Genomic DNA, 12,667 nt, shown 5'->3' on the forward strand with positions numbered 1-12,667 from the left:
GTTTTTAATTTTTGTTCATTTTTTTAAGGAATGAACATAGACTGTCTTTTTCCCATCCTCCCTTTCCATTTACTCACACTTGGCTGAGTTGAGACAGGAAAGATGGCAGTTGGGTTTGGTAGGCTAGGAGCGCGTTATGTAAAGCCTCCCTAGCTTTCCAGGAGAGATGTGCTACAGTCTGGTTGTGGCAAAGCCAATTTTGGGAAGGCAAATCCTTCCCTCCCTCTGGCCACTGATTGGCAAGCCAGAGGCATCAGCAAATGCAGGCACCACCGGCAAGTTCTTCATGTCTCAGTCTGGCAAGACGTTAATGCCAGAGAGAGCTGCATGTTCCATCCTTAATTTGTTGTGTCACCTTGGGGAGGTCTATTATCTATAAAATGGGAGTGGGGGTAGGGTAGAGTGCATCTTGGACTTGAATGCCAATATCATTTTTAGCTTTTGAATTCCAATGGATCTACAAACAGGAATTCTTGAGCAGCCTCAGTTAACAGAGCCAAAGGTACAAACAGCAGGAATAGCTGTAGGGGGATGTGGCCTAGGGTAGAATTTCTGCAAGCTGTTCAGGAGTCCTCGTGGCGCAGCGCTTAAGAGCTTGGCTGCTAACCAAAAGGTCGTCAGTTCAAACCCATCAGCCTCTTCTTGGAAACCCTACGGGGCAGTTCTGCACTGTCCTATAGGGCAATAGGTTTGGTGTTTGCTCTTAGGGGTTCAAGAGGGGCAGCTGGGAGGGGAGGAGGGGCAAGGGGAAAGGAAAGCAAAAGGAGGGGAGGAGGGCAGGCCTTTTTGACTGTGTGGGAGTTTCCCAGGCCTTTTTAAAGCAGAGCTTGAGAAGCTGCTGGCTTCTTGCAGAATTGCTCAGTTTGGCTGCAGGATCCTGATCTGATCCCCTGAGGAAGAGCCAGGTCACATGTCCTAGTGCCTGGGCCCCTGGAACAGCATGTGGCATAGAGATGAGAGGGGGACAGTGCAGTTAGAAGGGGACAGGTCTGAGCCCAGTGGTGCACCGAGGGTTTAGGGAGCAGGTCTTAAGGGTCCCTCCCGCCTCTGCCCGGGGTGCTCCACCAGGCCCCCTCAAAGCCACTGCAGTCACACACACTAATTCAGTGCCCTCAGTGTGCAGCTGCAGCTTCAAGACAAGTCTCCAGCCTGTTTTCTGCCAGCCGGTGGCCCTAAGGCCCCTCACATAGGAGTTTCAGAATCAGCTGTTTAAATCCCAGCTCAGCCACCTGTGAGCAATGTGTGCATCACTAAGTCACATAGCCTCTCTGAGCTCAGTTTCCTCTTCCCAAAGTGGGGATCATGGCTACCTTGGGACAGTTACCTGAGCTGGTGCTCACAAGCTCCTTATACAGGGTCCTGTGCCCAGGAAGAGGCCAGGAAATGTTCTTTCCCTTCCCTTGTTAGGAAAACTTGTGAAAGACTGAAATGGGCAAAGAGGATTGCTGGGTGTCCTTTCAATGGAGCGCTGGGCTTTTATCTGATGATTTTGGGGTCCGTGTCTTTGGGCCAGGGAAGTAGGGAGAGTAGTGAACGCCCAGGGGCAACCTCTAAATTGTGACCACTTCCCAATTTTAAGATGAATAGACATTGATAGCAGCGACACATAAGCAGAAATGTCTTCTCCCCTCTTGTCCAGCTGTCTCAGTCAGGCGCCTTTCATATTTGTGGCACCTCGGAATATTCATTCTGCGCCTCATTTGGCACCCCTTTGGGCTTGCCCTCAGGGGCAAGCGCCCCCTTTTGCCCCCCACTCACTACGCCTCTACTTTGGGCTTACAGTCTCTAAGCTGTAGAGAGGAGCCCTGGTGACAAGAATGGCTAGTCACTCGGATTTAACCAAAATGTTGTCAGTTTGAACTCACCCAGAGGCTTAGAGCGGGGAAAACCTGGTGATCTGTTTCCATAAAGATTACAGCTAAGAAAACCCTGTGAGGCAGTTCTACTCTGTCACATGGGGTCACTTTGAGAGAAAATTAACTCGACGGCACCCAACAATAAGCTGTAGTCGATTCCAACTTATGAGGTCCCCATGTGCCCAGAGTAGAACTGCGCTCCGTAAGAATTTCAAGGCCATGATACTTTGAAAGCAGATTGCCAGGTCTGTCTTCTGAAGCACCTGTGGGTGGGTTCCAACCGCCAGCCTTTCGGCTCGTAGTTGAGCTCTTAACTGCACTACACGGAGACTTCTGTAGAAAACTGATAGTAAGGCAATAATCCATGTCCACAGAAACGTAAGTGAATATTGTCTTTAAAGATACAACTAATTCCCACCCTGGATAGATATTAACCCGTCTTGCATCCATTAGCAGATTTATTTCAGCAATTCCTGGCTGCTTATACATGTCTGTCCTTCAGATTCTCCTTTGAACTGATTGTAACATCTTACTAGTGTGTCCGTTCTACACTTGCATGAATTTACCTTTGAAAATTATTATTGATGAGTGACTAATTTATGATCTATGAATCACTAATTTAGATCAAACCTTCATTATCCATTCCCAGTTTTATATTAAATTCCAACTGGCTCATCGTTCTCCACCTCTAACACACACACACACACACACAGTCACACCCTTATCCTCATACACATCTAACATTCCCTACACACCGAGAAAAATAGGCTTTTTGGGGGTAGGGCAGCTAAAAATGCAGACAACTGATTATTTTGTATTAAATGAAGATTGGACACCAACGTATACGAGGCAATCTCAGAGACCAAATTATAGGGACTGAACTGGGTAATGACCACAGGAGAGAACAATACATCCCTTTGGAGCATGTCGTCTAGTTGGAGTCTAAGTTTTACATGAATCCTAACTTCAGCTCAAGCTACACTGTACTGGCCCCGTCTTCCTGAAACTCCCTCTGAGGACTCGCCCAGCATCCTCTTCCCACCACTAGGTAAGATGGCACCTAGTGCCAGGGATGGGTGACGGTGGGTTGGATATGGCCCTTCCATGATCAGGTATGGATTTGTCAACACCGTCTTCAATGTCTGTTCCTTTTTAGGCTGCCATGCCCTGCCACACCGGATCACCTGGACCTTTACTAAATGGGAGTTCAAGATTCCCAGAGACCTGGAGTGGGAGGCATAGAGAAGGTGCACTGTGGGTGGGTGGTGGGTGTTAGATTATCTCTGGGTGTCTTCTTGGACTGATCTCTAGAGAGACCCAAAAGAGGGGCTGGCCCACGGAAGGAGAGGGTTTGTTTAGATTAACTACCAGTCATGCCATCACTCTGAAATATGGTGGGGTTGAAGGGAAAGTAATCATAGGGTCTTCTCTGCACCCTTGAAACTCCAAGTGTGGTCCTGGACCAGCAGTGCTGATGTCACCTGGGAGCCTGCTCAGGGCCCACCCCAGACCTGCTGACTCAGAACCTGCAGTTTAACAAGACCCTGGGTGATTCATGTGTACTCTAGAGTTTGAGAAGTACTAGAGTGAAGGAAGTCACACCAGCCTAGGAGCACTGAGCCTCATATTCTGTGAATCTCATTGGCTAAGTTACTGTGGGCCAGTCATTTACCCCTCTCAGAGCTTGTTTCCTCATCTATAAGAGAAGAACAGTAACCCCTGGATCAAATGTATACAAAAGCACTGCCCAATTGTTGTTGTGGTGAGCCATCAAGTTGATTCAGAGTAGAAGCACCCCATAAGGTTTCTTACGTAATTTGTCTAGAGGACAAGAGAACCCTAAGAAGCCCTGGTATGTGGTGGGGTTGGCAGATGAGAACACCCTGTGGGTGGGCAGATGGAAGGTTCCATCTCAAGCTGCCCCTCTGGGCCTTACCCAGACAAATGAGTCCTCATTACCAGCAGGGTAGGTCATTTGTACACAGTGAAGCCCAGCCAGGGCCCAGGGTTCTGGGGGGCAGGGTTGGGCCCTGGAGCTAACCACAGAAGACCCTTTCACTTGCCACCTCCCCTGCAGCTAGAAAGTCAGCTGCGTGCCCAGCCCACATTTCCCAAGCCATTTCATGGTCACCTATTGCAGGAATTTGTCCTTGGGCATAGTATCTCAGGCCTCCTTCCTTGATCATTCTGCAGACCAAATGGAGCCCTTTGTTTTCAGTAGACACAGGGAAGGAGGGAGCAGAATGAAATCACTTTAATAGCATAGCAACACTTCAGGGCCAGGAGTCACAGATGAGGGGAACATTGTGTCTTCCATTCACACACATTGGCACTGGACAATCCTACAGACAAGTTTTTCACATTGAGAACTTAATAAATAGATACTTAAAGTGTCACTCTTCAGAGACAACAAGTTATGACTGTGATTATTATTCTGTCTTCTCTGAGATGGGAGGTTGCTTCTGGTCCAGCTGACGAAGGTTGGGTCCCCTAGGAGGGGTACTCATACTCCTCGGCACTACGGCGGCCAAAATCCATCCAGCCCATATAGTCCCGGTCGCTTATCCTGTGGCTGGGGTCCAGGCCCTGCAGGTTCTTAATGATAGACATCCGGCCAGAAGGAACTACAAGGGTCAGGGAGGAAGGAGATAGGAACATTATGTCTAAGAGCATCACTAGTTCAATTCGTAAAAGAGAACATCGGGAAAAGCCCGGCAAAATATAACATACACCTTCTTAAGGGTGTCAAAGAGCTACCAAGATAGTGAAATTTTTCGGCCACGATAAAAGAGAGGAGAAGAATCCATGTCTCTGCAACTGGAGTTATTGTTGGTAGGTGCCATCGAGTCAATTTCTACTTATAGTGGCCCCATGTGACAGAGTAGAACTGCCCCATAGGGTTTTCTAGCCCAGAACCTTTAGGAAAACAGACCATCAAGTTTTTCTTCCACGGAGCCTCTAGGTGGGTTCAAACCACTAACCTGTCTGTTAGCAGCTGAGCACCAGAAAGGGCAACTATTTACTCAATTATTTACATGGGTTTGCTTTGTGTTCTGCAAGTATTTAGGTGGATTCATTTCTTCCTGCCTTTCACGGACTGGGGAATCCCTGGGTTGTGCAAATGGTTAAGCACTCAGCTGCTCACAGAAAGGTTGGAGGTTTGAGTCCAACCCAGAGGAGCGTCAGAAGAAGGAACTGGTGATCTACTTTCAAACCATCAGCCATTAAAACCCTGTGGAGCACAGTTCTACTCTGACACACATGGGGTCACCAGGATTTGGAGTTGAATCAATGGCAACTGGCAAGTGGTTTGGTTTCAGAGACTGGGGACTTGCCTAAGTTTTCCTTTGTCTCCCCACCCCCAAGGCTGCTCTTTCTTATGTACATGACCCTCAGCAGAAGCCAGCCGAGAATCTCCCCAGTACTTATGGGCTTTTAAATTTCACCCCTTAATCCCCAGTACTTATGGGCTTTTAAATTTCACCCCTTAATCGCTCTGAACATGGCTGTCCTCTGGAGAGCTCTCATTGTTAAGGTAATTTTTTTTTTAATACAATTACAATATTTTGGTGTTGGGATGGTTTAAAAAAAAAAAAAAGAATGGAATTGATCCTCATTGCTGGAAATATACTGTTTAAAATGATTAATTTGAAAGCTAACTTCTTTTTAAAAAACGATATTGAGAAAAAGACACTCCATCAGATTAAAATCCTTAGCCCAGAAGGGTGGCCAAGAGGTCATTTAAATCAGTCAGTCATTTTGGCCAAAACACAAATGGGCCCTTTGGAATCAGAGCTAAGTCCTTGAGGACAGGGTGATTCTCGTGTGCAATTCAGACTGAATGAGTAGGGAGAGGATGAGGTGGTTTATTTGGAGGCATGGGACACAGTCCTAGCCCACAGGTCACAGTGAGTGGCCTCCTGGGGTATGAAATCAGTCCTGTGCAAACTAAGGTTGAAGGAAGATCCCTTAGAGAACTCAGAGGACAAGCTCAGTTTGGTTTGATGGTAGAGGAGAAGAGGACTCTAGATAGTTCCCACTGGGCTAGGCCACTGGGTCCCTACCCCTTGTGATGCTGTAAAAGGCTGCTCCTATCAGCTTCTTTATTAAACAAAGACACAGCAGAGGCAGCTACGCTGTCTTATTGGGTCTTCAAATTAAGCAAGCTAAATTAACAAAAGGTAACAATTCTGCAGAGCAACACCTCCACCCTTCCTCTCCTCGTCCCCCACAAATCCCCTCCCAGCCTAGAACTAAGAGTCAACCCAGCACACTGCAGCCCTCTAGGACCTATGCCCAGCCTACACAGAAGAAAAACAGCCCCTGTTGTTAAGTGGGAGCCCTGGTGGCACAGTGGTTAAGAGCTCGGCTACTAACCAAAAGGCTGGCGGTTCAAATCTACCAACCACTCCTTGGAAACCCTGTGGAGCAGTTCTACTCTGTCCTATAGGACAATTACGTGTCGGGATCAACTCAATGGCAATGGATTTGGTTTGGGTTTTGTTATTAAGTTGTTCAAGACCTTTCAGGTGAAACATGAGTCCTCTCATTCAGCAAAACCTACAGACCCAGTTACCTGTAACACACATGCAACGAGGTGTGCCCCATCTTCCCTTCCTGCCTGCTCTGATCATGAATGCCCACTCTAAGGGCTGGGCACTGCCCAAATTTCTAACTATAAGCAAAGCCACAGCTTTGAGACAGTGAGCAGCCTGGGTTATTGGTGGGGACACCATGCTGAGCCATAGAAGCTGCGCTTGCTATACACCTCAATGTCCCCACTCAGCACGCAGTTCTGTCCGTGCTTTGTTTGCATGCATTTGCCAGAGTCCTCACTCACTTCCCCAGCGCCTAACCCAAGACAAGGGCTTACACATTATTTATGGGATTGAATGGAAGAGTCTGGTTCTTCTAAACTTTCAAACCTGGAATGGGCAATACAACTGGGAAGCTGGATGGTTCTAGACCCTGTGGATAGGCTCAGCCCTGCTGCTGCCTAGATGTGCAGCCTCATGTAGGCTACTCACTCTTATAGAGCCCCAGTTTCCACAATGACAAATTGGGGGTAATAATACTATGCGTGTAATACAGATGTGACATTACAGGCCTGCTGGGCAGGGGGCAGGTGCACAGTAAAAGTTAGATACCTCCCAAGCCTTTCCCCTCTATAGATTTGCTTCTCTTCAGGTCACTGAAAGCTCTGGGCCATTCCTAAACTATTGAGCACTACCCAACGAGCAAATGATCTTGTTTAGGACCTTTAAGCACTATACATACTTTGTTGTTGTTAGGTGCCATCAAGTCAATATTTGACTCAGAGAGACCCATGTAACAGAGTAGAACTGCCCAATAGGGTTTTCTATGCTATAATCTTTATGGGAGCAGATTGCTATATCTTTCTCTCTTTCAGTGCAATTAGCAGGAAAGCAAAACAGAAGCCACTGGGTAGGTTTGAACTACCAATCTTTTGGTTAGCAGCCAAGTGCTTAACTGTTGCTCCACCGAGGCTCTTATTATGTACACAATAAGCAAAGCAAGAATTGCCATCAAGTCAATTTCAGCTCATAGTGATCCTATAGGACAGAGTAGAATTGCCCTATAGGGTTTCCTGGGCTGTAACATTTATGGGAACAGGTTACCACATTTTTCTCCTGTGGAGCAGCTGGATTCGAACTGCTGACCTTTGGATTAGCAGCCGAACTCTTAACCGCTGCACCACCAGAGTAAAACTCTGATACAATCTCCAAATAGGTAAAATATTCAAAGAAACCGAACCATTTTTAAATGTATATATATTTATCCCTAGTTCATATTTGTCAAATAGAAGCACATGCTTGTTTTCTAGCTTCCACTAATCTGTGGGTGTTGGCAGCTAAAGTTTCAGGTGACTGCCATTCCTACCTGGGTTGTTTGGACAACAGGCTGAAGGCCAAGGAAGAAGCGTTGAGAAGTAGTGAGAGGAAGAAATTTCCAACTAAGATGTGTGCTATGAGAGCCACTGTCAAGCATCAGACCTGGGAAATAATGTTGTAACTGGCTTTTTCTGGAACTATTTCTCTATGATCTTTCCTGAAGGTGGGGAGGGGAGCAAGGTGGATTAGCTCTCAGATTTTCTTCCAGAAAAAAAAAAAAAAAAAAGCCTAGAAAGTTTCAGATAGATCTGGCTGAAATTCAGCCCAAACTCAGGGTCAGATATTAAATCACTTTCAGACAGATAATCACCAGGAGCCCCGAAAGTTCTCAGACCTTTTCTGTTATCCTACTAGTATTTCCATCTCTTTCAATGCGATTAGCAGGAAAGCAAAACAGAAGGTGGGAGTTTCAACAATTTCCCAAAGGGAGGAAGAAATATAATGAGTCACTTCTCTTTCCCTCTGAAATCCCCTAGTTGAAAAGGTTCCAGTCTCTCCTTCATAAGAAACCATGGGAGACTCTGGAGAGCCAAGCCCTCCATTTTCTCTTCCTCTAGTCAAATCCAGGAGGAAACCTGGTGGTGCAATGGTTAAGTGCTTGGCTGCTAACCAAAAGGTTGGCAGTTCAAACCCACCCAGCAGCTCCAAGGGAGAAAAGACCTGGTAATCTTCATCCATAAGGATTACAGCCAAGAAAATCCTAGAGGGTAGTTCTACTCTGTCACATGGGGATCCTATGAGGCAGAATCCATTCTAGGGTACCCAACAACTGTCAAATCTGGTAGAGCAAGAGAGCCTCTTGGGAAAGGGAGCCTACCTGCCTCCCACTTTCACCCTGAGGCATTTGCTGAATGTTTTGGTCCAGTTGAGCACCTGCCCCGCAGCCCAAGTGCCCACCATCAGTGTCACTGTGGATGGAGTTGGTTGAATAAAGGGTTGGGCAATCATGGCCAAGAAGAACTCCAAATTGCTACCGATTCCTTTCTCCTATTACGTAGTTTGGTGAACACTGACACTGTCACTTCTTTTCTAACTGCTGTTGTCAGATCTCAGGCATTGGCAGTATTGATCACATCCTGCCAGAGTGTTTCCAATTGCCAATATCTGGGGGCTACAGGTTTCTTTGCATCTACAACAGACTATTTACTGGTTATGTGAACCCTTTTAGAGAGCTCTACATACATTTAAATTCATATTTGCAAAGCGAATTTAAATCTTATCTTTTAATGTCTTCATAAAATGCCTTGAACTTAGCAACACCGGGCCAAAAATTAGTTCAAAGAAACCTTTTAAAAAGCTTCATCTTCCTAATAAAACCGCTTCCTGCCCCTCCTCCCTCCGCCCCCCCTCCCCGAGTTTGCTACAAAGTATGTTCAGAAAACTGAAACGTCTAGTGAGGTATAGCCAGGCAAAGGAAAATGAAAAACCTTTTAGCTTAACCTATCGCCTGCGTTTGCCCCAAGAGGTATCTCCATCAGTAGGGCGCTAGGGGAGAGGCTAAGGATTGGGAGCCCTGATCCTGGGCAGACGTGAGGGATGGAGAGGCGCCATCCTTACCTTTCCGGGCCTGCTGGATATATCTGGCCAGCAGCGCTCCCAGGTGCGCTCGGGGCTCGCCGTCCACCCTCTGAACTGCCCTCAGCGGCCTCCGGGGCGCCTCCTCTGCTCGCTGCACCCCGGGGCCAGCGGGATCAGCCGGGGGCGCGGGCTGCACCAGGGCGCCCGCCGCCAGTACAGCCATCAGCACGCACAGGCGCACGCCGTTATTCATGGCTGTGGAGAGCAAGGGGGCGGGGGTGGCGGCAGTTAACCAAAAGGTGGGGCCCAGGTGGGCTCCTGCGGGGAGTAGGGGGAGCCAGGGCACAGAGAAGGGTTTCAGCCCAAGCACGGGTCGCTCCGGACGAGCCAGGCTAGCACAGGCAAAAGGACTCGCTGGGCGCAGACTCGAGTACGGTGGCCACAGCACGCGCGTCAGGGTGCACCAGGCTTGTCTTTGGGTAAACCACACCCGGTGTTCGGGGAGCGCGCAGAGGCCCCTGTTTTCTGCGATGCTTAGCAGAAAGAATGTTTTCTGCTTTCCTTTATGTTGAAGAAATGTTAGTAGAGAGTCTGCCTTCTAACTGGAAAAGCAAGGGATTAAGAAAACGTGCGAACCTTTGAAGAAAGGTAGCAGGTTTCCAGATAGCGAAGAAGCTTTTGGTAGGGAAATAAATGGTGAGAAAATAGAAGCACAGTTAAAAATGTGGGAGCAATGGACAAAAGCCATATTTGGAAAGTTTCTTCAGGATCTACATGAAATGGCACCAAATCATTAGCTAAACACAGGCAGGGTTTTTAAAATCAGTGATATGCGCTCAGCCGTCAGTCATTGGCAAAGTCCCGCTGCGTTTCAGACTCGCGAGCAGATTAAACACCCGCAGATGCCTACCCCCAAACACTGAATTTTCTGCAGTATTTACAAAGTGAATTTAAATTTTAAAAACTTCTAGGTATTTTATTTGAAAAGATGGCAAAGTCCACAGCACCTCTGCGTAAAATCTAACAAATTCCACTTTGAATGCTCATCCTTTGCCAAAGGATATTACAGCGTTGTGCGCTTAAAACAAGGATGCGCGTCCGTGAAAGTCTCGAAAGCAGCTTCACCCGCCCAGCATGCATTGTTAGATGTAGGGCTGTTATTTCTGACTTGAAGAAATGGCATTCAAGCGGTCGGAGGGAAGACACGAAAACCGAAGAATAAAATGCAAAGGGGCACAAAACTGAAGACACCATTCCTACGACAAAAGACCCTTGGATTCCGCTTTGGCGGGAGGGCAAACCTACCTTTGGAGAAGAACGCAGATGGCTTCGCGTTCCCACCAGAGCAGCAGGCAGCCCAAGCCAAGTTCAGGGTGGGCGGGCGGCTGCCTCTTAAATAGCCCCGCCCGGCACTGCTGTCCAGTCATCTATTTTCCCAGCGCTGACGCAAACGGGCTGCAACACGTGCTCAGATGGCGGCCACTAGGGCGACAACCGATTGAGGTGGCTCCTGGAGGACAGGGGGAAAGGGCCTAGTGTAGTCGGGTTAACCTGTCCCTGCCGGGTGCCGGGTGGCCAGCCCTCCTCTCTGTTCCAGGCGCTTCCTCCTCCAACTCTATCCAGCTCCCTCTCCCTTGCCCATTCCAGCGCCTTGCTAGTCAGGGCAGTAGACCTGGGTGTCGGAGTCTCCCGCAGGATGGAGAAGCTTCTTGCGTTTAATCCTCCTTAGGGATCGAATGAGCCGAAAAAGCCTTTAGTGAACTCCAGGCTGGGCTGAGTGTCAGCCAAGTGTAATTCTGAGAGGGAAGGTATGTGGCCTCTCTCCGAGCACCCTAGGCAGCTCCCATCTCTAGACATGTTAGTGTGCTCCCTCGGGGGAGGGAGGGCTAAGTCGGGGTCGTCACTCACTTCCCAGCCTCATTAAAAGCCCTTGAAGGTCTCCAAGATTTTGAGGGTCTGTGTTCCGGGGCAGTGAATGGACTCCGGCCACAGCCGGCTGTTGGCGTCCTGGGCCTCGCTTTCTGCGGCTGTAAAATGGGGATGACACTATCTGGCTTTGCTCAGAGGAACCCAGCTCAGGAATGGTCTGCGTTTTCTTCGAGGCTGAGGCACCACCTACCCGAGGCCCACGCGGCATCTCTCAGCCGCCACAAAGTGGCGCCAGCGAGTGTCCCAGTTTGTCTCCCACCTTAACCCCGACCTCTGAGGACATCGACATCCCATCTCCTACCTCCCCTGCATTCTTGCGCATTCGGATCCCCGGACTCATCCCCACCAGAACTCCGGTTGCTAGGCTTGGCGACAAGGACCCCGCCCCGGTCGCTCACCCGCCCTTCCCAGCGCGGTCGCACCCTGGCTCCCGATCCGGGAGATCCCGAGCCAGTGTGTTGTCGTGGTCTTCACCCATCTCCGCCCTGAAGCCGTTTGGGTTTCAGTCCCGGGGCTTAGTGCTTGAGGTCGCCTCGTCCCTGAGTAGGCATTGCCACCCTCGTTTCGCAGACGGCAAACCAAGGCGAGCAGCAGAGCAGCTCCTCACCACCGCACCACCGAAGGCCGGGCAGAGATCTGGAAACCTTTCTTTCAAATCGGAATCCCTATTCAGCTCTGCCGGTAGGGGCTCCCGAGGTGGCAGGTCTGTGGGGCACCCGCGTGGGGGTTGAAACGCCACCCCCCAAACCCGAGGAGCAGCTATCTTTCTGCAATCAAAGGCAGCGTTTTAAAAACTGAGCAGCTGGCTAACTGCTTTCCAGTGGTTTTTCAAAACAAAACCCAGTGCCGTCCAGTCGATTCCGACTCATAGTGACCCTATAGGACAGAGTAGAACTACCCCATAGAGTTTCCAAGGATCGCCTGGCGGATTCGAACTGCCGACCCTTTGGTTAGCAGCCGTAGCATTTAACCACTACACCAGCAGGGTTTCAGGTGGTTTTTCAAGAGGTTGCTAAATGTGCGCGTAGTTCAGTTAGGGGAGCTGGTTATATTTGTGACCATGGCCAAGACAGGTCTAGAAATACAAACTTGTTATAGAACCGTGGTTCTCAAACTTTAGGGTAGGGTGGTGATCACCAGTCTGGGGGTGGTGGGAAGAGTGACAGCTTGAAGGAATGAATGGAGGAAAGAGCCAGAGAAGGGGTGGCCAAGGGGCTGGAGAGGAATGTCACAAGGCAAAGCCAAAGGTGACAAGGACTATGATATGAAGAAGGGACCATCAAGGGGGCCTCTTTCATTTGCCATAAAGTTGTGGCCACTTTGCCCCAGGAATGAGAATACTGGACAGGAAAGTGTTAAAGAAGATCCTCTGGGAAAATTAAAAACCAAAAAGGAACCTGAACACAATAATGATTTTTTCCTTCTTAATGGGTTAGACCAAAATCAAACCCG

The 12,667-nt window shown here is 48.8% G+C and overlaps 1 protein-coding gene across 1 annotated transcript; it reads right to left on the reverse strand.

The window, feature by feature from the left end:
* Positions 1-4,097: 4,097 nt before the first annotated feature.
* CCK (cholecystokinin) lies at positions 4,098-10,642 on the reverse strand. Its single transcript, XM_049862855.1, has 3 exons — positions 10,592-10,642; positions 9,326-9,541; positions 4,098-4,480 (listed from the first exon to the last, which is right to left on the reverse strand). The coding sequence occupies exons 2-3, from the start codon at positions 9,537-9,539 to the stop codon at positions 4,347-4,349; spliced, it is 348 nt and encodes a 115-aa protein (XP_049718812.1). The 5' UTR covers positions 9,540-9,541; positions 10,592-10,642; the 3' UTR covers positions 4,098-4,346.
* Between the last annotated feature and the right edge of the window lie 2,025 nt (positions 10,643-12,667).

This window comes from Elephas maximus, chromosome 20, assembly GCF_024166365.1.
Source record: "Elephas maximus indicus isolate mEleMax1 chromosome 20, mEleMax1 primary haplotype, whole genome shotgun sequence".
NCBI lineage: Eukaryota > Metazoa > Chordata > Mammalia > Proboscidea > Elephantidae > Elephas > Elephas maximus.

Excerpts from the sequence above, each read along its gene's own strand:
- CCK (XM_049862855.1), bottom strand. The coding sequence starts at position 9,539 with ATGAATAACGGCGTGCGCCTGTGCGTGCTGATGGCTGTACTGGCGGCG. Across the intron at positions 4,481-9,325 it reads TATCCAGCAGGCCCGGAAAG|TTCCTTCTGGCCGGATGTCT; the intron begins GTAAGGATGGCG and ends TGACCCTTGTAG.